We start from the raw sequence: 26,311 nt of genomic DNA on the forward strand, positions 1-26,311 counted from the left end.
ATACTTGGTAAACAACGTTTTTTTTTTTTAAGATGATAAATACTACAAGTTACAATTTAAGTCATAATTACTAGATTGCTTGGGCGCCTGGGTGGCTCAGATGGTTAAGCATCTGCCTTCGGCTCAGGTCATGATCCTGGAGTCCCGGGATCGAGTCCCACATCGGGCTTCCTGCTCGGCGGGAAGTCTGCTTCTCCCTCTGACCCTCCCCCCTCTCATGCTCTCTCTGTCTCTGTCTCTCTCTCTCTCTCTCAAATAAATAAATAAAATCTTTAAAAAAATTACTAGATTGCTTTATTCGTGACTATCCAGCTAAATAGCAGACTGTATGTTCCTAAGTACTATCATTCTTCCTTTTGTCTTCCCTCAAACTGTAGGAGAGAAAAACCCATGACACATAGAAACATAAAGGCACAAGCTCGTAGGAAAATGTGAGAATGTGCTGTTGCTGCTGCATTGTAGATTTAGGCCCAAATGGGGCAATTCTTCATTTTCACATCTGCCAGAAGAGGTGATTGAGAAGAGTGCCACCATTTTCACCTTGTCGCTTCATAATAAATCAGATGCTGCTCCTCCAAGCATCAAACTCAACAACAACCCAGTTACCTAATTAGCACCCCTGGACCTGTCTCATCTGGTTTTGGAATATGGTGAAATTGACTATTTTACTGGATTTCAAATACTAGATATAGAATCTGAAAAACGTTAGACCTGGAAAGAAACTATGAGTTGGCTCTTCTACTCTCAATGTACAGATAAGGAGATGCAGGTCTCCAGAGGGTGACCACTGGTCTCAAGGCAGGTTTTGGGTGTATTGGCTCAGTCACGCATCCCCATTCGGTCAGCGGGTGTTACCAAACAGGAGTCTGTGTGAAGCCCTCGGGATGCAGGAAGGGGTAGGACACCACTGCTGCTCTTGAAGAGTTAAACTCCGGGCAGGCAGCCCCAGGGACCAGGCACCCAGCAGACTGTGCTGAGGGACCACGGTAGCAGCGCATGCGCTGAGTACCATTGAAATGCAAAGAGAGTTGTGAGTTCTACCTGAGCAGGTTGGGGAAGCTTCCCAGAAGAGGAGACTTTTGAGCTGAGCCTTAAGGAATAAACACTTTTCCATTCAGAGCAAAGGGCACCCCCGGGAGAACACACGGCATGAGAAAGCCACAACCCCATGAGCACGTATGGCATGGTTAGGGAACGGTCAACATCTAAGGTGCAAGCGTGGGGAGGAATGGGGGTCAGGGAGAAAAGATAGGGAAGAAAAATGGCAGGAAATTGGTCCTAAAAAGTCTTGTGTGGCTCAACTTGTCGAAGCATTGAATGCCATGCTAAGAAGTATGGACTGTATTCTGAGCAAATAGGGCTCCACAGAAGGGTTATAGGTAGGGCGAGGGTATGAGCAGACCTTGATTTACACTGGAGTTGAGTTAGCAATTTACACTCTAGACAAGAGAGCCTAAATGTGGATGAGTAGCAATGATGAGGAACAGAGGAGATATACAGACAGCCAATAAGCACACGAAAAGATACTCAACATCATTAGTCACCAGGGAAGCACAAATTAAAACCGCAATGAGATAGCACTACATATCCACTAGAGTGGTTAAAATGAAAAAGGCTGACCATACTAAGTGTTGACAGGGTGTGGAGCAATGGGGACTCTTACATACTGCTGGTAGGAATGTAAAATGGTACAACAATATGGAAACCACTTCGGAAGTTTTCTGTAAAGTTAAATATATACTAACCAGATGATCCAGCCATTCCAAATCCAAATATTCACCCAAGAGAAATGAAAACATACGTTCACACAAAGACGTTCACACATGAATGTTCATACCAGCTATATGCATAATAGCCTGAAAACTGGAAACAACCCAAATGTCTGTCAACAGATAAATGGGTAAACAAATTGTGGTATGTCCACACAATGGAATAGTACTCAGCATAAAAAGGAATGGTCTACAGATATACATAACAACATGGACAAATCGCAAATACATCATGTCAAGTGAAAGAAGTCAGCACAAAAGTATATTCGACACGATTACATTTATATGTAGCGCTAGAAAAAACAAATCTAATATATGATGACACAAAGCAGATGGGTGGTGGCCGGGCTGCAGGTGAGGGAAGGAAGCTAAGAAGAGTCACAGAAGAGCTTTTTCAGGTGATGGACTTTTTCTACTCCTTGATTGTAATGGTGGTCACATGGCATGTAAATTTGCTCAAACTCACTGAAATAATGTACACTTGAGGTGGATGCATTTTATTATATATAAATGATAGCACAATACATTTTATTTAAAAATAATAACTTGAACTTGGTGGATGAAATAAACTAAAAACATGGTAGTTGATCTGATTTTACAGGCTTTCATCTTGGTTCTATTTAATTATGAAATGATGTCTTAAAATAATCCAAACAGACACAGACAGAAACAAATACAGAAAGGACCTCCTGTTCCATCCAACAAACCAAAGGGAGAGATTTTTACAGTAAAATTCAGTAGCCAGTATAATACAAAGCCCCTGTTCTACACAGTAGCAAAAAGCAGCTCAACTAGATTTTAATAGGGGTAGTCATAAACTCCACTAGAATTAGAAATAATTTAAGGATTCACACACCACCTTGACCCATTTGAAATGTTATTTTTATCTTTTTCTATGCTTTAAATGCATCTCTGCTCTATTTATGCATTTAGGCTTTAAACCATCGGATTACCTTTAATACTGCTGTTTAAAGAAAATTTGTTTATTTTTAAATATTTTATTTATTCGAGAGAGAGAGAGAGCGCAAGCAGGGGGAGCAGCAGAGGGAGAGGGAGAAGCAGGCTCCCTGCTGAACAGGGAGCCCAGTGACAGGCTCAAACCCAGGACCTCAGGACCATGACCTGAGCTGAAGGCAGACGCTTAACTGACTGAGCCACCCAGGCGCCCCTGTTTACAGAAAGTTTAAAAAACTTTCTTTATTCATTTTTATTTTCATTTTTATTCTTACGTTCATGATTTTTGTTATACATCCAGGTGAGAAGAAATGTGGGGGGCACCTGGCTGGCTCAGTTGGAAGGCCAAGCGACTCTTGATCTTACAGTCATGAGTTGGAGTCCCATGTTTGATGTAGAGATTACTTAAAAATAACACCTTAAAAGAAAAAAAAAAGAAATGTGGAGAAGTAAAATATGGAGGGAGATGAAATGAGAAAAAATAGAGAGAGAGAGACATTGCCCAGATGCCATTATTAGACATTATTCTGTTCTTTTCCATCTTATTCCTTAAATGAGTGACCTGCTGGGAATCAGCAGAACTTGGTAAGGAGGCCAGAAGAATTTGCAACGGTCTTATTTCCATGTTCAGAGAAAACCCCTCTCTTCTTTCGAGGAGCCACCTTTCTCTCCTTGCAGGGGTCTGGTTCTAGGAGGGCTCTCTGGCCACGCATGGGACCCCAGCCGGACCATGTATGGGCACACCACCCAAGCAAGTCCATCGGGGCTTGTCTCTGTCCCCTCGCCCTCAGTTCACTGGAGTAGAGCAGTTCCTCTGATGGCCAAGAAGGAGGGGAGCCAGGAGGTGCCAGCAGCTGTGCTTGTAGCCTTGTGAAAAAGCTAATACTCAGAGGGTACAAACGAAAGATAGATGAGGTTTAGATGTTGAGACACCAGTCGTCCCTGCCTTTCCCAGGCTTTAGTACATGAGGAATCATTCCCTTAGTACCAGCTGGCTGTCCATTGCAACCTTTTAAGAGGGGGTGCTTCATACGGGTCTCGTGTCCTCTAGCGTGACAATGCAGTCGACCTGCTCAGGGCAGTGGACAGTGACTCGGGACCCTAATGAGAAAACCACAGAGGGGTCCTCCAGCAGGGGGACACATATGTCGATATGTAATCTATTGGTTTCCAGGAGCCACTTTGCCCCAGATATTTGTAAAGGGCTTTCCTTCCCCCCTCAGCCCCCATCCTGGCTCTTCCCTCCTCCTGACCCCCACGTCCACTTCCATCAGACCTAAGTGTCTTGAGCTCTATGTTTGCCTCTTACAGCCTCCTTGGATCTTGCCCATACTCTAGCTTCCCTGCAGTCTTGCCCCTGACTACCGCCTGGTATGTCTGGAGGCCGAGATCTGAACTTTTGCTCTGAGCCCTCCAGAGGGGGGCTTCCTCTCCTCTTCTCTCCTTGGAGAGAAATGGCCTTCTTGAACTCTTCTGAGGGATGACCTCAGTGTCTTGTTCAAATTGAAGAGAAACATGGGTTTTAGCCAAACTCCCACCTGGCTCCTTAGCCATACAACGGTCCCTCACTGAGAACTGTGCCAGGTGATTCTGCAGAGTCTGGTGGATTAGGGGGAGTATCTTCCTCCTATTTACCTCTGCCACCAACCTGATGGCCTAAGAAGGGTGCTATTCCCACTAGAAAGTTGAACTTGAGCATCAACAAAGGCTAATCAGGTCCTGAGGACCAGTTGGGAGCAGTTTGGAGCATTCTAGCAAGACTTCACTAAAGATTTGTGGATAACAAAAGGAAATGAAGCAGAGAGGGGAACAAGAATGTCGATTGCTTAGCTTACAAGTTGCAATTCTTGAGCATGACCTCAAGAACTCCTGTTTTATCTGCATGTCACTGGGTACCTGTAAGGCCCCACATTTTTATCATTTTGTTCATACTTGCCTGTCTGGCATTTTCTGCTCTCTTTTGCCTGGAGAACTGTAAAATATAGTAACCAACCAACCAGCGAGGAGATGTGACTTCACCACATGGACTCAGGAGTCCTGGGAGCATCCCTCAGTGTCAGAACCTGGGCCAACATGGACGTTCTTCAGGTGGGGCAAGAGCTTCCAGAACAGATTTTCTCCTCAGGGCAGAAGCCAGCATTGTCCTCGAACACCGTGGGCACGTCTTGAAGAAGAGAATTTGTGTATGAGTTCGTCTTACTGCCTAACAAACTGTCCCATATCTTCAGGCCCTAAAATGATAACCGTTATTTCTCATGGTTCCACAGATGGACCTGGAAGTCATTTTGGTCTGGGTCAGCTCAGGAGGGGTTGGATGGTCTAGAACCCTCATTCACGGTCTGGGGGTTGACAGGGCTGTTGGTCTAGGTCCTCAACTTGGGCAATTCTCTTCTACAAATGTCATCTTTTGTCCTTTGGTAAACCGGCCCCACTTCTTTTATGTGTCCATCTCATTTTTGGTTTCCAGAGAGCAACAAGTAAGGGCAGGCCCCAATGAGCAAGCCTTTATAAGTTTCTGCTTGTGTCACATTTTCTATTGTCTCATTGGCCAAAACAAATCACATGACCAAGCTGAGCGTCAGTGTGGGAGACCAATCCAGAGGCACGGATATTATTATGACCATTGTAATATTACTTATTAGTATAAATAGATAAATACTATTAGTATACAATAAATTGTTTATTTTGACCATTTTTATAAAAAATCTCACTGCAGGGTGCACCCATGACTTGGTCCTGGCCAACTGGAGAACCTCCTCACTCTGGTCCTAGTGACTGGTTCTGGATGGTCATGTGGCTCAAGCTGGTCCAGAGTCCTTGCTGGTTGGACAGACTGTCCAGCTTTGGGATCACAGCGCTAGCAGAACGTGAAATCGAACCTTATACAGTAGGAGAGAATAGGTCAGAACACGAAGCTGGAGATGGTGACATTGAGCCTTGCATCTAGCTATGTAGCCCATCTGAAGATGATACTTGAAATACACAGCGAGGGGCGCCTGGGTGGCATAGTCGGTTGAACGTCTGACTCTTGGTTTCAGCTCAGGTCATGATCTCAGGGTCATGGGGTCGAGCTCTGCCATTAGCGTGGAGTCTGCTGGAGACTCTCTCTCCCTCTCCGTCTGCCCCTCCCCCCCAAAATAAAGAAATAAATCTTAAAAAAAAGAAATATATAACTAAATTCTTTTTTTTTTTTTTTTTGCTTAAGCTACTTCAAATTGGGTTTCTGTCCATCGCCAACAGAATCCTGACGAAAGAACCTGGATGGAGGGTCAAAGCAGAAAAGCTCCTTTTCTTGGATACATTGCTAGCAGCGGTGGAGGGGCTGAGTTGCATTTCACAGCAGGGCTCCTTCCTTCCATACTCCACGTAGTGTCCTCTCACCAGAAACCCCGTTATTAGGAGAGGATTAGGTGCCTCGTGTGCTATGGATTGATGCCAGATGAGCAGGAGTCAACTAAGAGATCAAACTGCCCCATGACAATAGCTTTTATGCATCTTCGCTTACACCTAGACTGCTTTAACGCTTCCTTCCCTACATGTATCCCCCACCCACTCAGAGAACACGGTTCCTTTGGAAAGTTCCGTGAGTCAAACCTGACATAAACTATGCACTTGGCTAGATACATCAACTTTCAATATTAAACAGACTATCCGGTGCTTGAGATACCAGGGGACCATGAAGAATCACAGGCCAGAGTGTTAGGAATTGTTTCTTAACTTAATTTGGGCATCATTCAGTAAGAAAGGAGCACCAAACCAGACTTGACACTAAACAGAGGTCTGAAGATATAAATAACTCAAATAAAGCAAGTCGAGACTACCATCTCATTAGCAATAGGAGGGAAAATAAGGTGAAAAGAAGGAAAAGGCCAGACTGTGAAATTTTGAAGGGAAATATTGTTCATAAGTGAGAGACACCAAGTAAACTCAAGTTGGGTGAGATGCTCAGTGAAGGCAACTTTGCCAAAAACACCCAAAACGGGAGCTATTTATTTTTAAAGATTTATTTATTTTATATATTAAAAGAAAGGGGGCGCCTGGGGAACTCAGTCTGTTAAGCGTCTGACTTAAGCTCAGCTCATGATCTCAGGGTTCTGGGATCAAGCCCCACATCAGGCTCCCTGCTCAGCAGGGAATCTGCTTCTCGCTCTCCCTCTGCCCCTCCCCCTACTTGTGCTCTCGGGCGGGGGTTGTGGCGTGCAGAGGGAGAGGGAGAGAGAGAGAGAGTCTCCAACAGACTCCCCGCTGAGTGTGAGGCCAACCTGGAACTTGATCCCAGAACCCTGAGATCACGACCTGAGCCGAAGTCAAGAGTCAGAGGATTAGCCAACTGAGCCACCCAAATAGGTGTCCCCAAATAGGAGCTATTTAAAGAAAAGTTAATGCCGAGATGCTCGACAGATATGAAATGCCCCCTGGGTTAGACAAGAAAGCATGGACAGGAAGTTAAGACAGTAAGTGGGATTGCATCCAAGACCTTTCCCTGACATATCATAACCATGGGCATCGGTGATACATTCTTAGTGAGTGCTTCAGTCCTAAAAAAAAAAGTCTTTCACCAAGAAGTAGATGAGTCCTTTTCAGAGATTATAACTCTCATCCTCGACTAAGAAGACTTCCGTGCCCCATTGCTTTGCAAACAACCAAAGCTCTGGAGAGCATGGGGTCACCCAGGGGTTGTGGTGTTCCCTATCTAGGCTCTCTGATAACCAACCGGAAGATTAATGAAGAGAATGTAGACACTTCTCTAGGCACCCTTAAAAACACACTTGGGCTCGGCCTCATTTGTTGATTGCCGTGTATTCAATGAGAAACATACTCCAACATATTCCAACATACTCCGAGCGTTTCCACATGAGTTTTGGTGCACCAGGTTGGTTTAAGAAACTGCTCTTCTAAGCTCCATACCCCTCTGCTAGTTGTGTGTGTGGGACAGTGGGGGTGAAGGCGAGCTGAAGGAGTGAGGTACCTCCGGTCGCTTCTCAGTAGCATTATTATTCTGGAAAACAAACGAACAAACATTATTAGAGGTCTCTCATCTGGAGATACTCATTTGAATGCTTCCATTGTGCGAGGTACCAGCCCGTGAACTCAGGGCACAAACCTGTGCCTAAGTGGGGGGAGGGGCTATTTCCCGCCGGGTGACCGGAGTGTCATGATTTACCGGGTGGCCTCCTGTTGTGGCGACCTGGGGTCGGTAAGGAAGAAGTAAGTGACCTGAGAGTGTTTTGCTTGTTTTGTTTTTAAATACGTTAGTCCCATTTCCTAAGTGGACCGTGAGTCTCTCTCTCTCTCTTTTTTATTGTTTTTTGTTTTTTTAAAGATTTTATTTATTTATTTGACAGAGAGAGGCATAGCGAGAGAGGGAACACAAGCAGGGAGAGTGGGAGAGGGAGAAGCAGGCTTCCCGCTGAGCAGGGAGCCCAATGCGGGGCTCGATCCCAGGATGCTGGGATCACGACCTGAGCCGAAAGCAGACGCTTGACGACTGAGCCACTCAGGCGCCCTCTCTCTCTTTTTTTTAATCAGAGGAAGTGACATAGACAAGGCTTTCTGGTGCACAGCCTGAAAGCAGGGCCCGTGGAATGGTCTTTCTGGCTTTCTCATCAACTGCTTAACCTTCCGGTGCTTCACTTGCATGAGCTGCAAGGATGACCATGATGGGCCCCACTTCCCAGGAATGTTGGCAGGATTAACTGAGGTATGTAAATGCCTCGCGGGTTAGCAAATACCATTACTGGCCAGCCAATCACTGAGCCCCACTCACCGCTCACATTCCTGTGACTCAAGACCAGTACTTTTCTCAGACGAAGAGCCTATTCACATTGGCTTCCATCTATGGCAGGGATTATTAGCACCGACAGGAGAGGGGAAGAATTCTGCCCTTAATTTCCTTAATTTTTGATTTGCAATTCAATTTGCTTACTGCTGCAGGAAGAATTCAGCCACCGGCTACCTTGCTCAGGGACTCAATCTGTTCATACACAAAATGGGTGTGACATCATCGCTTTCCCTCATCCTAAATTGGTGCTAATGATCAATGACTTAAAGGTGCTAAAATGCGTGGAGGTTGCTGCTTTTCTTTCAACTGTAGGAAGACTTGACCAGAGGCTGGATTTTGACGTTAAACTTAAGGAAGTGAAGGTTCAAAGATCACTTCTCCAACTAGATTTTGGCCAGATCAGCGTGCTTAGCAACAGAGAAAGATAATCGGGATATTTAATGAACTTTGCAACAACCTGGCGGTGTGAGAAGAGCCACAGACAGTGTGGCGTGAAGCCGTGTGGATTCATTTTGGACAGCTTGCTCATTCAGGATATAGCCTAGTGGTAACTATCTTTCTTCGCTACCACGATTAGGGAGAAAATCATCTTTTCTTTATTAACTTTCCTCCTGATCCCCTTTGAGGAAAGACTCCAAGCTCAGTTGTCACCTGATCATAATGTACCTAAGATGATTGGCTGGTATTCTCGAGTCAGACTACAGTAAATGGGACAAGTACATCAGTGCCAATGCAAGAAAGAGGGAAACCACTAGTTCTTCCCAAGCTACCGGCAGATCTTAGAAGACGTGAAAGTTCAGAATTAGATTGTGGTGGTGCTTCTTTTTAATCCAATCTGTAAAGCACCATGATTTGAGTGTTATCTAGAACTGGAGCCCACCTATATATAAAAAAAAAAATCCTACAAAAGAGCAGGGGAAGCGCCTGGGTGGCTCAGTCAGTTAATTGTCTGCCTTCCGCTCAGGTCATGATCCCAGGGTCCTGGAATCGAGCCCCACATCGTGCTCCCTGCTCAGCGGGAAGCCTGCTTCCCCCTCTCCCACTCCCTCTGCTTGTGCTTGCTCGCTCTCTCTCACGAATCAATCAATCAATCAATCTTTAGAACTGGAGCCCACCTGCCGCATTCTTTAAATAGCAGCTGTGGCCAAGGCGCCAGGGGGCTCCGTTGGTTGGGCATCTGAGTCTTGCTTTTGGCTCAGATCATGATCTCATGGGTCGTGAGGTTGAGCCCTGCACTGGGCTCCCCACTCAGTGCGGGGTCTGCTTGGGATTCTCTCCCTCTGTCCCTCCCCCCCAATAATCTTTAAACCAAAGCTGTGGCTGAATTCTATGGAAAAAATGTATTGCATTTTATAGAATATGGTGTCTACCAATTAATGTTACTCCAGTGTGACCGTTCAGGATTTAGGAATCTTCTGTCAAGTTTCCACAGTGAAGCACTAAGAAAAGAGACTCTGGGAAGAGGAAATGAGATTAACTGAATAAATCCTAATTTGGAAGGGAGAAAAATGACAAATGGGAGAAAAATGCAAATGTCAGAGGCAAATACTTTCCTCTCGTGTCTATGTCTTCTGATAATATTTTAGGACCCAGATTATATATGGGCAGCCAGAGCTGAAAGATGAGTAAGAAAAATATCTTGAATCCTACTGGAATATCATGTTCTACATTATTTCTTTTTTCCTTTCTTAGAGAGATAAACAAAAAATATGCCGTGAATTAATTGCCACAAAAGAAAAAACACTGATACATAGAAGAAGAAAGTGTACAATCACGTTCACTCTAAACTACCTGCTCTTCCCCACCCGTCCCTAAGTAACTCCTAATTTTTCAGGGGAGAGCCCTTTTCTGGGTGCCGGGGAGACCGTGCCTACAATCCTTAGCACTGACTTCCTGACTGGTGAGTAGCATTAGTCATGCATCCTCCTCATGCCCATAAATGGAGGACAAGCCCACACTGATGCTATCAGACGGATTTAAACAAGGCGTGTTCTGAGAGAACCCTCTGAGCCAGACTGACAACACTCCTGCAGCCAACTCATCTTCAGCAGAGGCATGGGTTTTGTTTCATCTTACGCCTGGGTGCACACTGCTAACAGATGTGTAGACCAGCATCAAGGTTGTGAATACCTAGGGCTCCTACGGTCCTATTCAGTTGGGGTGTTGCTGGAGGAGGGGGAGTGGAGGCTCACACACTTAAGAAGCCTTAAGAAGAGAATCCATTCCTTTTGATGAAGAGTCTCCTCTTCATCTTCAGTTAGAGCAGGTAGACATGCCTGCCTGCCTGCCTTCACCTTTCAAATGTCTGGGTGCCTACGTAAAGGCCAGGCATTGCGGCTTCCGGCTGGGCAACCCTTCCAAGAGGAGTTCAAACCATTTTTTGCCATCCTGCCAAGCCACACATAATCCCAGCTAATTTTTAAGCAGGGTTTATGAGAAGAGGACCAGCTTCAACTCTGACCGCCTCACCCCACCGTTACTTTTGCCATAGTTAGGTGGTATGAGGTGGCGGAAAGAGGACTATACCTGTCAATGGGAATCCTGGGTTTAAGTTCCACCACAAAGTGGCTGTGTGACAGTGGGCAGTTTATTTAACCTCTCTGGGTCTCCCTTTCCCCTTTTGGAATAACGAGTGGGAGGGACTTAAGATTCTTTCCATCTCTAAAATTCTTTTATTCTAGATGGAAACACATTCCACAAAGTTTCCTCTGTGACCAGAATTCGTCTGTGATTTCCCAGCTCAAGCTTTTCTTTGCCCCTCTTTGACTGTTAAACCAAATATGAACGAGGAGCAACAACATTTTGTCACAAGCAACAAATTGCCCTGCCACAGAATGACCTTTGGAGGTCGGGCCACCCATTGCAATATCTAAAGCCAAGGGCAATGGTACGCCCGACTCGAGAGCTGGAGAGCTGCCACGCCAAGGGAAGGAAATGGTCGTAGGCAGCCAAGATTCTTGGCTGGTACATTTTTAATAAACGCGTAGACAATAAGAGCAGCCTTTTCCACCCAGATTGCTTAATTTGGTGCCTATAGCATTGGAATGTTTGCTGTTAGGACAAAGATGATGTGATAGATCGCTTACTGAGTGCGGGATGGATTACATTTCACAAACGAGAAGTAGGTTATGGAGTCATCTGTAAAGCATTTTCTGGCAGGAGGTGGTTTGAGTCATTACAGCAAAACCTCCACCCCCTTTTGGCCCTTTGTGAGAGTTTTCCCTGAAACATAGCTCTGCTGGATTTACTGTAGTGCTGTGAATGGACCAGGGCAAATTGGGCAAATTGGTGTGAGTTCTTTGTGGTCGAGTATGTCTTATTAATACCTCCCCCAAGATGGTTCCGCGTGTCTTATTACTTTTCCGAGAAAAAGGCCTCCACAGCAAATGGTCTTTGGTTGATTTGGAGGATCATCTTTGAGGTTGCGTGTCTTTCATGTGGATGGTAAGGCGGTGAACCTCCTAGTGAGGAGCTGTGGTCTCTAACGCCCGGACGCACCCAGCCCTTGAGCTGTCTCTCTGTCTCTGCTTGCAATATGGCAACAAGGACAGTTGACTGGCAAGGCTGTTCTCCCTCCGTGCTTGGAGATCCCTGAATAAAATACTCTGTGGCGGTAAGCTGTAATTAGGTATGTGGGTGGAAATTAGTGTTCTCCAAGTACACCGTGTTAAAGCAGACACGCGGAGCTTTTTACTCCCTGAGGCCGCCCTGGTCCTGTGCCATAGCTCCAGGCCACTGCTTCTATAGGGCTGTCGGTTGGGGCTGCAGGTTCTGAAAAGAAAACCCCTCAGTGTCCAGTCTGAAACCAGGAAGTTTTTTACGGTGAAAACTGGGCCGCACTGTTCCATTAGAGAGGAGTCAGGCATTGACCAAGCATGACTGTCGCTCACTTGCTTTTCTTTTCCAAGTGCAAATGATCGCAACCGTCAGAGCTGCAGCGCGAATTGTACGTCCATCTTAAAAGAACACACCAAAACTTTTGCACAGATTCCTGGAGTCATGCTAGGTCCTCCATTTTGGACCGGATGGTGCGGCGATTGGAACCTGCTAGCAGGGGACCTTTTCCATCCCAGCCACCTTTTGTACAGTGGATCCCCCGGTCCCCCCCACCCCCGCTCCTCCTCCTCGTCGTCAGGACTACGGGACGCCTGCCATTTGTCCAGTCTGAATTCTTACTTGATTAGTGGATTTGCTTTTGGAGGCCGACAACCTCCCACACCCATCACTTCTGCCTTGCTGGAGGCCGGCCCCCGCCCCCGTGGATTTCCACGAGTTTGCGGCTCCCACACTCCGCAGCGACCTCTCCAAGCAGGTGACTTGGGAGCCCGGTGAAAGACGGGACCCTTGACCCCTTGTCGCGGGGTCGCCCCCAACCCCTCACCCCCCGGCCCGGCCCGGCCCGCGCCCCCCGGCGGCAGCCCCCCGCTCGGGACCGCGTGCGCTCGGCGATGAGGTCATGCCCGCCCCCGGTGCGCCTGTCTCCCGGCTGGAGCGGCGCGCGGGCGGCCCCGGAGGACAATGCGGCCCCCGGGTGGCGATTAGGCGCCCCGCCCCCGCCCAGGCACCAGGCGGGGAGCCCGCAGCCCCCGCAGCGCCCCGCAGGCCCGGCGCGAGGGAGCGCAGGCGGCGGGCCTGAGGCCACAAAAGGACTCCGCCGAGCGCGCTCCACAGGCCCGCGGGTTTCGGCGGCCGGCGCGGGGGCGCTCCCGCCCCGCCCCTCGCCGCGCGCCCCTCGCCGCGCGCCCCCCGCCCCGCCCCCGCCCCGGGGGTGGGGGTGAGAGGGCGGGGAGGAGGAGTAGGAGGGGGAGGGGGCGGGGCGGGAGCGAGGGCGGTGTCTGCGTGCTCCCCGGCCGCGCGCCCCGCCTCCCCGGCCCCGCGCGGCGCTAGCGGCTCTCCTGCGCGGCTGCGGCGCCGCCTGCACTCGGCCCGCGGGCGGGCTTCCTCCCAGAGCGGCTGGGCGCTCCCGTAGGGCGACGACGCACAGCCGGCGGCCCGCCCGCCTCGGCCCCCGCCCTCGCAGCCTCGCGGCCTCCGCCGCGTCTCCCGCGCTCGGCCGGCGCCGCCGCTTTGTGCGGGGACATGGTGTAGCGCCGGCCGCCGGAGGAGGAGCCGCGCGCCGGCCGCCGTCCGCCGTCCGCCAGCCGCGTCCCCGCCCCCGGAGGAGAGGCCCCGGCTCGCGCCCCCCCGCGTCCCCGGCCGCCGGGGAGCCGCGGGCCGCCGGCACCATGAGGTGAGGGCGCGGGTGCGGGCGGGGGCGGCGGGCCATTGTGCGGCTAGTGCCGCGACCCCGCGGAGGCCCCCATCCCCGGCGGGCGCCGCCCGGCCTCGGCGCTTCCGTCCCTTTGTCCCTCGGGCCTCGCTCCGCACCCGCCGCGGCCCGGCTCTGGGTCTTGTCGCGGCGCCGCCTGCCGTCCCCGAGGCCCTGCTCGGCCGGTCCCCTCCCCCACCCGCGCGCCTCGGCCCGGCCCGGGGATGGGGATGGGGAGGGGGTCGCGGGCCCCTGCGTGCGCGTTGCCGGGAGACGGGTATTGTTTCGGGCGGAGGTGAGGAGTCGTGCGCCTTCATCCCGGCTGGAACCGGGGGTGGGGGGGGCGGGGGGGACAGAAAAGTTTGGGAGCCCCGAGTGTGCGGCAGCGGGTGCCGCGGCGCGGTGGGCGCCGAACGCTGGGGAAGGTGACCGGGCGCGGCGCGGGCCTGCGTCTGGAGGGCGCGCTGGCGTCCGGGGCGACCGCGAGCCACTGCAGGGGCCGCTCCTCTCTGGCTGCCCCCGGGGCCGCCCCGGAGTCGAGGCGCCAGCGTGCCGTCGGGACGCGGGGTTGCGGCGGCCGCGCGGGGTGTCGCGCGGAGCTGCGCTTCCTCTCGGCCTGCCCTGCTCGTGGGAGAGGCTGCGCGGGGATGCGCCGGGCTTCCCGCGCCCCGGAGGCTGGCGCAGGGCTCGGGGAGCACTGGCCTCCCGGCGCCGCCGCCGGGGGTCCCGCGGGGGCCTGCGCGCCGGCCTCGCGGGGGAGGTGGTTTCTCTCTGCCCTCGCGGCGGAGGCCCCTTTGTGTTGGAGATTCCTGGCCAGCCGCTGCTAAGATCTTCATAACGCCATACAATGAGATTTCAGCGATAGAGCCTTCAGATGCCTTCGCTTTGGCGAGAAAATGTCATGTCATTGGGATTCTTTCCCAATTGGAGTAGTTTCCATTTGAAACGCTGGTTTTCTTTTTTTTTTTTTCTATCAAGCTTGAACACTTTACCATTTTTATTTTTAAGTATGTTTTTGTGTGACATGGCTGTGTTTTTCACTTCAGCTTTCTGGGAATTTGAATGCTGTTTTCTCTGATTCCAAGTTACAAACCCTCATTTTGTTGGCCTTAAAAATGTGTTTAATGCCGTATCTCTAAGTGACCCCTTTCCCTTAGTCATTCCACACAACTTATTTTAAAATGTAATGGATCAGTTTAAAACGTAATTATGGCGTGCAGACCAAAACGCATAATCTCTGTAAAATACGGCTGGAAAAACTTGAACCATGGGTTTGAGCATGTTTGTTGTTGTTTTTTTTAATCCGGGTACTGATGTCCTTGAAAACGCAGGAACTGTAATAAAACATATGTAACGTTATATCTTCTAAGACCATGTATTGCTGATCTGTTTTAAAAGACTCAGTGCTGTAGGGAGTCTTGCAGACCAGAAGTTACAAGGTTTTTTGTTTTTTTCCCCCAAATTTGGGGTAAATTTATCTCAACATTGAGAAATGTAGAACAGTGAAAACTGGGGTATTTTAAAATAAAATCATAAAGCTTTCTGATTCAGAGGTTATGAACCAAAAAAAAAAAAAGTGAAGTTTTGGGAATTCAGTGAGGCTTGATCACTGTCCTGTGCAGTTGCCAAGGTGTCACAGGTAAATTACGTCTTCACTTAAGAGTTCTTTTTCTAATGCAGAGTAATTTGTAATTTCTAAGCTTCCTGCTCTGTTCCTTACTAAATTTGGTGAGGGAGGATCATACTGATGCTTTCTGGTAACATAAAAGCAAAACATGGTTCACAGGTCAGAAAGGTTCATTCAGGTAGTCCACAGGGATCCTTTGTAGGCGAATTCTGAATAATTGAAGAGCACAAAAGAGGATCAGCTTTTCACTTGGTAGGCATTGGATTATTTGGTAGGTGGTTTGTGCAACTCCTCTGTACACGTTTGCTTAGATCCCCGGGAAAGTAGGCTGCTTTGGTGTGGAAGTAAAAGGTTCTTGTGCTGGATGCAAAAAGCTTTGGGATATTTCGGTGCTTAAGAAAGGGCTTTTCAGGTTATGTTAATATGATTTCATCTCGATGCTTTTAAGTACAGTAGGACATAAGTGTTACGGTATTACATTGAGTCTTTGTATTAAGGGGTACGATGGTTTAAAGTGCATCCAGAAATAGGAATGCATGGGCAGTAATTTCCATTAAGTTGGTCAGAGTTCCGAAGAGAGGATATGATGAATATGTTGCCATTTAAGTATTTGTGATAAGATCTCTCAGATGACTTCAATTTCAGGAATCGCAGGCTCAGTGGGTGTAATATTCCCAGGAAGAAGGGGACTGGGTGATGGTTTACATTCCTGAGACAATCTTAAAGGCATTCTACACATATAAAAAGCTGTATATGGAATTACTGGCTAATACTTTGTTTAAAGAAGATGCTTTAAGAATTGAGAAAGTGTATTTCCTTAGACAATACAGCGAGAAGACAGAGGCCCAAAAAACTGGTAGTTTTGTTACCATGACATCCAGCTTTTTGGTTCTACTATTTTTCATTTCTGTAATATTTCAAAAGTATAAGATGATTTGTGTTGGAGGGTACGTGTGCACATATGTAATGTTAATAGAGTGTAGGCATTTTGAATGATTGCTTTTTTTTTAACTAGTTGGTTAAATTTTTATTTATTTATTTTTTAAAGACTTTATTTATTTATTTGTCAGAGAGAGAGACAGCGTGAACAGGAACACAAGCAGGGGGAGTGGGAGAGGGAGAAGCAGGCTTCCCGCCGAGCAGGGAGCCCAATGCCAGGACCCTGGGATCATGACCTGAGCCGAAGGCAGACACTTAAACGACTGAGCCACCCAGGCACCCCTAAAGATTTATTTATTAAAAAAAAAGTTATTTGTTTTAGAGAACACACAAGCAGGGGGAGGGGCAGAAGGAGAGGGAGAGAATCTCAAGCAGACTCCGACTCCCCACTGAGCACAGAGCCCAATGCAGGGCTGATCCCACCACCCTGAAATCGTGACCTGAGCTGAAATCAAGAGTCGGAGGGTGCTTAACCGACTGAGCCACCCAGACGCCCCAAGATCTTTTTTTTTTTTTAAGATTTTATTTATTTATTTGACAGAGACACAGCGAGAGAGGGAACACAAGCAGGGGGAGTGGTAGAGGGAGAAGCAGGCTTCCCGCTGAGCAGGGAGCCCAATGCGGGGCTCGATCCCAGGATTCTGGGATCATGACCTGAGCCAAGGGCAGATGCTTAACGACTGAGCCACCCAGGCGCCCCCCCAAGATCTTTTTTTATGGAAGGAGGAGCTTGTGTGATATAACACAATTGCATGTAAGCTTGTGGTTAGAAGAGCTCAGAAGAGTTTTGGGTTGACATTCATGGGTCCGTATTATATGTAAATGGTCCATGCTTCTCTTCACTGCTTTGTGTCTTTCTCACCTTAGAAAGAAAAGGCGAGATGGGGTTGGTGAGGGTTCATCCAAGCCACTGGGTAGCTGGAGAACCTGGAGCTAATCCCATGATTTCACTGATCTTAAATTATGTAAAAATGGGGACGGTTATTGACTGGGTAGAGGGGGTCACATGATTATGGAAGAGGAGATGCATGCTGTATAGCTGTCTACAGTAACGTTGCTCCTCTTGTTTCGGGGCTCAGCTCTGTCTTATACTAGTTATATATATAACTTTTGGGTAGTCTGCTTTACCTTTCTGGGCCTCTTCTAGTTCAGGGATGGTAAGTAGGTTACATTTTGCTCCTCTTCTCTTGGTAGTGGCTTTCTTGTTGATATGGACATAAATGCATTTCTGGGCTTGGTGGGAAAGAGTGCGTGCTGTCCCCAGCATCAGGGTTTGTTTGGGACGTGCGGTCCCAGAGAGTGGTGGTGGGAGGGTTTCCTGGAATGCTCCTTCTGTGATCACCTGATCCAGTCCGGCCTTCTTATTTCATAAGGCAGGAAACTAATCTTTTACCGTTTCCTTTCTCTGTGGATATTTAGAACCTTTGAAAGACTTACTGTGATTTTTGTTACTGTCCTTTATGGTAATAATAAGCTTAATACACATTTTAGAGCATCGTACGATCAGGGCTCAGAAGATTCAGGTTTTGCTTGTTAATTGAGCAAACTGGTAAAAATGGAGATGGCCTATTATTTCACAGGATTGTTGTGTCACGTGTCAAGTGGGATATCTGTGAAGGGGTGCAAATCCTAGTGTCTTTGTTCTCGCTGGTCTTCACTTACACTGTCGTGGTTGGGGTCTGACTTTCCTACAGAGGTTTATTTTAGGGGCAGGAGACAAATTTGCATTTTTGGGGGAATGCCAGTGTTTTGTATTCAGGCTTCGGTTTGTGTTTTAGATGTTTATTAAGTGACTAAATCTTGACCACAGTTTGGGTTAATGGAGAAAATTTACTGAAGTTTGCACAGTATTCAAGGTTTTGGATACCTTGCTAGCCCAGTTGGAATAAGCAGACTACCTAGGTGGACCTACCCATGTGGCTGGTCTAGGAGAAATGACATCCCAAACTGATGGTTTTGGTTCCTTACTCTATACACAGCTTAAATCTAGGGTGATTGTATAACCTGTAAAACATCCAGTCTTTATTATGGATGTAAGAAGGATTTGGGAAAATGTGATTTCAATTTTTATGTGGTTGTGGGAGAGGAAGAGAAGTAAACTTTCTATGTCACTTAAATCAGGCCCCCCCCCCCCCCCCCCCGCCAACTGATGGATGGGATTGAGTGTAGATAAAAGTTAAAGGAGAGAGTGTGAGCTGAGCTGCACCTCAGTAGCTGGTTCCCCAAGTAAAGGCTTAGGAAGCTCTCTGGAGTAGAAAGCAAGAAGGGAATTCTTTGTCAACCATCTGGGATGTAGTCCCAGATTTATCTACTTCCCAGCCATTCCCCTGTGGTCCCACATACTCTTATTTTTTTTGCATTTATTACATTGTTTTATAAATATCTGGAGCTATCTGTCCTTCACTGTAAGCTCCTTGAGGACAGGGATTGCATTTTTATATTTAAGGTATCGGTAAAATATTTGGCAAATGGAGGGTGCTCATGTCAGTGTTTGGCTTTGGCCGGGGTAGTATTTTCCAGAATCTGTTTACTGGCAGTAACAACCACCAGTTTTGGAGCGCCTGTAACATTCTTTAAGCTGTGCTGGGTACTAAAGGGTATATTATATTGTGTGGCATGTAAATCAATGTTAATTTAATTCAAACAAAAGCCACTATCTGGACCACACGAATAGCCGTAGAGTTTGTGTCTTATTCAAACACAAAGCTCGGAAAAGGCCCAAAGAGTGAGAGACTGTTTTGTCTAACTGCAAAGCCCTTTGGAGGATCCCAGGGTCCTGCACTGTCTCAGTACATTCCTTCTGTTTTTCAGTGTCTTCGATCATGGGAGTTGCAACTGTTTTTGAGCAAAAAGCTTTTGTGTGTCCCTTGGGTTAGCTTGTTTCTGAGGCACTCAGTGCCTCCTTTGTTTTGATTTTTACCAGTGCTTAAAATGCCAATAATTGGATAGTTTCTGATACGGAGAAGATGTATTTCTCAGCTCAGCCCTGCCACAACAGAAAATACCATAGACTGGGTGGCTCGAACCACAGAAACTTCAAGGTGCCGGTGTGACCGGGCTCTGGGAGGGCTCCCGTGACCTGTGGCAAACTGCCTTCCTGCGTGTTGCCGCGTGGCCAAGACATGGAGACAGACAGAGATCTCTTTTCCTCTTCCTATAAGGTCACCAGTCCTATGGATTTAGGGCCCCACCCTTATGACCTCATTTAATCTTAATTACCTCCTAAAAATCCCATATCCAAATAGAGTCACATTGGGGGTTAGGGCTTCGGCCTATGAATTTTGGGGGGCACAATTCAGTCTGTAGCAGAAGGTACCCAGACTTTTTTTTTTGTCTTGTCATTGATAGAACTTTGATGGAAGAAGCTCATCTGTGTAATGTTTAGGCAGTCTGTAGATAGGTTTTAGGTAACTCTACACATAAATGTTATTTGTTAAAGAAAATAAATGAGGGAGCTGATTTATGCAGGAGACCTCATATGTTCTAAAAATTTCTGTATGTGGGTAAGCTTCTGTTTTATAATGACTCTAATAAATTTAATTAACACGTAGCTTTTCCAAAGAACCATTTTGGTGGGAAGCAGTGTCCAGGTATCTGAGTGTACAGGTGGGCATGGCAGAGGGTGAAGTGGACAGGCTTTGAAGTCAACCTGAGTTTGGGTTCTATTTTGACATTTACCAATTAGTTGGTCTTTGAGTAAGTTCCATTTTGAGATCTTCTGTAAGATGGAGATGCTTTTTGCATTATAGAATTGTTGGCAAAACTAAATCAGAAATTATATAAAACCCTGGCATGACACTCGGCCCATAAAACGGACTTGAGAGGAGTGAATCCCTTATTTCTATGGGAGTCTGACGTCTCTTCAGTTTTTGTTAACAATGTGAAAAACCCTGTAAAATGGTACAGCTGCGTTAGAACACAGCTCGGCATTTCCTTAAAAAGTAGTCGCTGTGGACCCAGCAGTTACACTCCCAGGTGTAGACGCCAGGGAAGCCGGTCCACGGGTGTCCACAGCAACATTATCCGGAAGAGTCAGAGAGTGCAGACAACCCAGATGGTCATGGAGTGCCGAGGGGCTCATCCACACATGGTGTGTCCACGCGAGGGAGTCGTATTTGACCATCCAGAGGAACCCAGGAGTGGGTGAAAACCTGTCAGAAGGAGGAAGTCAGACAAAAGGCCGCGTGTGGTCGGGCTCCAGCGGGAGGAGGTGTCCGGCAGGGGCGCGTCACGGAGAGACGGCAAGAAGATGAGCCGTTGCCAGGGCCCGAGCGGAAGACGGAGGGCGGAGAGGGAAGTGGCCGCTTTTGTGGGTATGCACGGGGTTTCTCTCCTCGGGGATGAAAATGTTCTGGAATTGAACAGTGTGACAGTTGCATGGCCCACCGAATTTGATCCTTTCAAACAGTGAATTTTGTGGTATGAATTTTAGCTCAGCCCTACTCCCTCATCCTTGGGTTATTTTCACTTCTTCACTAGAATAGATGGTACCATTCTCTTCACATGGTTTCTGCCATCTTATCAACTTTGGACTAATCTTCCTATTTTCTGAGGAAGAGAGATTGAAGACCGAACCACCGGGCTTTTGTCTGTGGGCAGCCAGGCAGGAGGGAGTGCTCTGGGGGAGACCTTGGTGGGGTGCCCTTGGGGGGCCTGAGCGACTTCGGAGCCCTTGCTCTGGTATGGATGGCTGAGGTCATGGAGAGTTCATGAAGCAAATCCATGAGAATCCGAGGAAAACTGTGTAGTCTGCTGGTGAGTTTTCTTGGGTGTGTCTACAGTACCCTCCAACACCAGAGAAAGTTTTGTCTTGTCATTTTTAAACAGGGCTGAAGACTTTTTCAGGGCTGAAGGCCTTCTAGAACTTCTGGCCTCGGTAACCAGTGCATCTCATGGCATGAAGTCCAAAAATGACTACTTGTCACTGTGGGGGGGCGGTGGCCCTCAGTCTTCTGTGCTTTTGGTTTCTGTGTTACCCTCGTCAACTCGGTTGGGAAGAAGCTTCCTCGAGAACCGCAGAGCACGAGTGCGATCGAATGAATAGCCCTGTAGGTCAGATCTCAGGGGAGTGCAGGTGTGGTGGGGGATCTTTCTTTGGTTCCTGTGTTTGTCCTGCATTGTTCTGCAGCCCTGAGATGACCCTTCCCCTCCTCCCTGCCTCCCACCTCCTCTTAGAGGAGCGTCGCAAGCAGATTGGGACAGGTCAGTTTTTAACCATTTAACAATTCATGAATCAGAAGTTTTAATTTAAAACGTTGAGTTACTTTTATGACTTTGTAATCTCTTTAATCGTTGTATTTGTAGTATTTTGGGAAAACGAACCAATTACTGTTGTCCAAATAAATGCCTGATCAATGTTGTGTTTTAGTGACTTTTTTTTTGCTATTATAAACTTCCAGTACAGGTTTTATGTAGATTTTAGAAGGTATGGAAAGTATAAAGATGTTAATAATCAAACCCAGACCATCTAGCATTTTGCTGTTTTGATTTGTAGCTTTCTAGGCTTTTTCTAATGCACATATGCAGCCATAAATGTGTTTGTATGTGTGTATGTTTTAAGTAAAAGTGAGATCATACTGTTTATAAGTGAAGTTATACATTATATGGTGTGTAATTGACGCCTTTCAACATTCTTGTCACTAAATCCTGAGCTGTGTAATTTTAAGTGACTGCACTGTATTTTCACTATGCTTTGGATGATCTTAATCTATTTAATTTATATCTTAGAGGATGGACTTTTAGGGTTTTTTTTCATTATTTTTGTTATGAAAGCATTGCTATAAACATCTTTGGATATATGTCTTTGTGCACATGTTCGATTTTTTTTTTTAAGATTTTATTTATTTGTCAGAGAGAGAGAGAGCACGAGCAGGGAGGAGGGGCAGCAGGAGAGGGAGAAGCAGACTCCCCCGCTGATCAGGGAGCCTGATGCAGGGACTCGATCCCAGGACCCTGAGATCATGACGTGAGCCGAAGGCAGACACTTCACCGACTGAGCCACCCAGGCGTCCCAAGATTTATTTCTAAGTGATCTCTACACCCAACGTGGGGCTTGAACTTAAAATCCCAAGATCAGGAGTCGCATGCTCCTCCAACTGAGCCGGCTAGGCACCCCTCACGTTTAGTGTCTCCTCGTTTCCATTCTTGTCTCCCCCCCTCCCTTGTCTGCGAAGCAGTTAGAAATCAGCTGCTGTTATTCCTTGCTAAAGCCTTCAGGGGCATCTTCATACTCTTAAAATGACAAATTATTAAAGTCCTGATCCAACTGTATCCCTAGTTCCCAGCACGGGCCTCTGTAAGTATACAATAAATATTCAAGTGAATAGTAAATGAAACGAGTTTACCAGACCAAAGGGAATTTTGTTAGTTTTGGATACACATTACTGGATCCGCAGCAGCAGATGAAGAGTGCCCATTGTCTGACATTCTGGCCAATTTAGGGCATTATCAACATTTTGTAATCTTTGCCAATTTGTAGGCAAAAGGTGTTATCTCAATGTTTTGTTTTTTAAGTTTCTTTTAAGTCATCTCTACACCCAACATGGGGCTCAAACTCCTGACCCTGAGATCAAGAGTCGCATTCACCGCTGTCTGAGCCAGCCAGGCGTCCCTCAGTGTTTTGATTTGTATTTCCTTGGTTACTAGGAGAGTTGAACATTTCCTCACGTGATTATGGGACAGCTCTGTTCTTGTGCGAATTGTGTTTTCCCCGTGGGATGTTCAGTTTTTCTTGCAGTGATTTATTCTGTCGTTAACAAGGAGCCCTTCATCGTGTAGGTAGATCAGTTGCCTAGTAGAACGTGTGTGAGCGGGCTGGGCACACCTGCTGCTGGTGTGTTCTCATCCCTTGGCTGGGCTCCGCCGTGCGTCTGTCTGTCTCTCACTTAGAAGTGGCAGTCTTAGTGCACAAGCTCTTATCAGACCTCAGCCCACAACCTGTTACCTTGTCTCCTGGGTCCGCTGGGGAGGAGACTTGTCACCACATCTTTTAGTTTTTCTTGTTTTGGTGTAGAAGCCCTATGGTTTGTCATGTCACCTCTGTTGGTCCTTGCCTTGATCGTTTCTGCCTTTGGTGTCATGCCTTCTCCAGTTGGCAGTTGTATGTGTATGCCCCTATGTTTTCTTTTCCTTTGATGGTTTCATTTATGTTTCAATGTAAGCCACCTGCAATTTATTGTGATGTCAGGTGGGAGAGATTAGGTTAGCCTCAAGCTAAATATTGAGTGTTTGTTCATCTGTCAGTATCTTTTGTTGACTAACCCATCTTTTCGCATTGGTTTGAAATGCCATGTTCGTGTGTCCTGGGTTTCCATAAATACTGGCTTCTGGATCTGGACTCAATTATCTAATTCTGTGCTGTTTCCTCATGGTTCAGTGACTCCAAGTTTAGAATATATTTTAATGTCTACTAACAGAAGTTACTGTTCATTTTCTTAGGATTTTCAAAACTTTATTTACTTTTCCAGTTAGTGCATTCTTCTGGATTGGTCGTAGAATTATTTTATCAGTTAAAACAGAAATGAAATAAAAGGTATATCCACAAATCTGTTGGGGTTTTAGTTTGAATTGTGTTAAGTTAATGGGTTAATAATGGGTAGAGGACAGAATTGACCCTTTGATAATACCAAGTTTTCCATTCTTTCTCTTTCCATATTCAGATTTTTCACATTAGCTCTAGGAAGGTGCAGCATCACGTAGTTTCTAGTTCAATAGGTTTGATGTACTACCTTTAAAAAAGTTCTATATTTAGAACTTAAACTTCTAGCTCATTTACACTGATAGTACAACATCTGTTCCCATATTTGCTTGTCTTATTTTTTACTTAAAATATATGCACTTGTATTTAAACATAATGCCTGGGATTTTAAAGAAGTTTTTCCTTTGCTAAGAACTTAATTCCAACGTCGGCATTTATATTCTTCAGTTTTCTTAGATTTTAAAATCTAATCGCTAATAGTTATTGAGTACTCATTGCCTAAAATACTTTATGTATTACTTATTTGATACTTCTCTAATAACTTATAAGATAGTAGGAGCTGTTGTTATTTTGTAGATGAGGACCCTGAGCCACAGAGGGCTAAGCGACTTGCCCAGGGTCACCTGCTAGTAACCAGTGGACCTGGGGTCCTGTCCCGGCCGGCTGGTTCTGGAGCTCACACTGTTAACCAGTGTGCCCTGGGGCCTCTCTGTCCTGGTTAACTTGTGTGAACTGAAGTGGGTATTTGAGTTTTCTAAAATGTTGATGTGTGAGTGAATGATTTATTTTCTTTGTGATCTCATCATCTGAGGGTTCTTTATTTTCTGGAAATAATTGGTCCAAGAGCAAGGCCATGTAGAAGGAATAGACCTAGAATAGATTGAGCGACACTTCAGAGATAGCAGGGCTCAGGAGAAAAGGCCTTATTTGGCTTTAATCTTGAAAAATGAAACAAAATTATGAAAACATTCTTGCTATGGTTGCAACTGTGTTAAATTCTTAGAATGGAACAAGAATGAAGCAAGTGTTAGGTGCTTGTTTTTACATCATTTTTCTTTAAAAATTTTAAGATAGGATGGAACTATATCCGTCCTGTTGTGATAGACTTTTAGCATAATCCCAAAGAGAGTCATTTTGTCAGAATACTCAAGGGCTTCACTCGTAAGGCCGGGGGTTTACCTTGATTTCCAGTTATTTCCTTTGACCTCCTGTTACCTCATCTCTGTTTAGGCTTTCTCCAATTATTCACTGGTTGTATCTGTTAAGATGTTTTCAGCTGCAAGTAACAGCCTGAACGTATTTAAACATTCACGTTTACTGACCTGTAGTTGGGAGTCCAGAGGCAGAGCCGGCGCCTGGCTCACCGCACCCCGCGGCTCACTGGTCTTTGATCTCTGCCCCAAGCTGGCTTCACATTCAGACCCCGTCATTCTTGGAGGTAGGAGGATCATCTCTTGTGATCTCCCCCAAAGGTGTGATTTACGTACAACTGAATGTATTTGTTATAAATGTCCATACAGCTTGATGGATTTTTACTGTATGTGCCGCCTCTGTAGCTACCAGCCAGGTGAGGATACAGAGCACGCTTCCTGCCTGGTAACTTCCCTCATACCTTCCTGCCCCATCAGGGTCCCTCTCAGATTTTCATTGTTGTGGTTTTGCCACCGGTTGGAAATGGTTCTCCTTGTTTTTAGTGACTTCCTGAAGGCTTGCACTTCCAATTTGTACATGGTTTGCATTGTGTTGCTTTGTCATTGAAGCCCGTGCCAGTCACTTAGAGACTGACAGGGCAGAGGGGAAATGGACCGACAGAGGCCAGTGCCACCTGGCACAGATATCTGATGGGGACCAATTTCAAAAATGATGAGTTCATTAGTGGATGTTTCTGTGTTAGGGTTCCTTTTGTGTTGCTGGGCAACCTGGCATTTTATTGGAGTCTGGGATGCATCCTATCAGGACCCCTGGACCTATTTTGTCCTGTATCACATTTTTATAAATGTGGATTCGCTATTGTATGGCTCTGGTCCATCCATTCTGCTGTCTGCAGTAGTCAGCTCTTTCTGCAGTTCATGTGTGGTCAGCTCATCTCCTGTGTAACATGCTTCAGTGGCCTCCCTCCACTGTTAGAATTAAGACTGAACAGGTCCTGGTCTACACGCACGATTCCTGTGTGATTCTTCTTGCTCTATGATCGCACAGTTAGTGATGTGGCCCTGTAAGATACATCCTCAGAAACCACTTTAAAAAGGTAAAGATGTGGGACGCCTGGGTGGCTCAGTCGTTAAGCATCTGCCTTCTGCTCAGGTCATGATCCCAGGGTCCTGGGATTGAGCCGTGCATCGGGCTCCCTGCTCAGCGGGAAGCCTGCTTCTCCCTCTCCTGCTCCCCCTGCTTGTGTTCCCTCTCTCGCTATGTCTCTCTCTGTCAAATAAATAAAATCTTAAAAAAAATAAAAAGGTAAAGATGTGCATAGACATGCATTCCCTGGTGCTTGTAGTTTAGTGGGAGAGTAGCC

At 46.8% G+C, this 26,311-nt stretch overlaps 1 protein-coding gene across 1 annotated transcript in view; it reads left to right on the forward strand.

Annotated features, from left to right (window-relative positions):
- The first annotated feature begins 12,953 nt into the window (after positions 1 to 12,953).
- LOC118356012 (translation initiation factor IF-2-like) overlaps positions 12,954 to 26,311 on the forward strand; it is a 73,668-nt gene continuing 60,310 nt past the window's right edge. Inside the window, exons 1-2 of the mRNA XM_035722202.1 lie at positions 12,954 to 13,184; positions 13,308 to 13,735. Of these exons, the coding sequence (XP_035578095.1) occupies positions 12,954 to 13,184; positions 13,308 to 13,735 (659 nt within the window). The remainder of the gene's footprint in view (positions 13,185 to 13,307; positions 13,736 to 26,311) is intronic.

Source organism: Zalophus californianus, chromosome 10, assembly GCF_009762305.2.
Source record: "Zalophus californianus isolate mZalCal1 chromosome 10, mZalCal1.pri.v2, whole genome shotgun sequence".
NCBI classification, from domain to species: Eukaryota; Metazoa; Chordata; class Mammalia; order Carnivora; family Otariidae; genus Zalophus; species Zalophus californianus.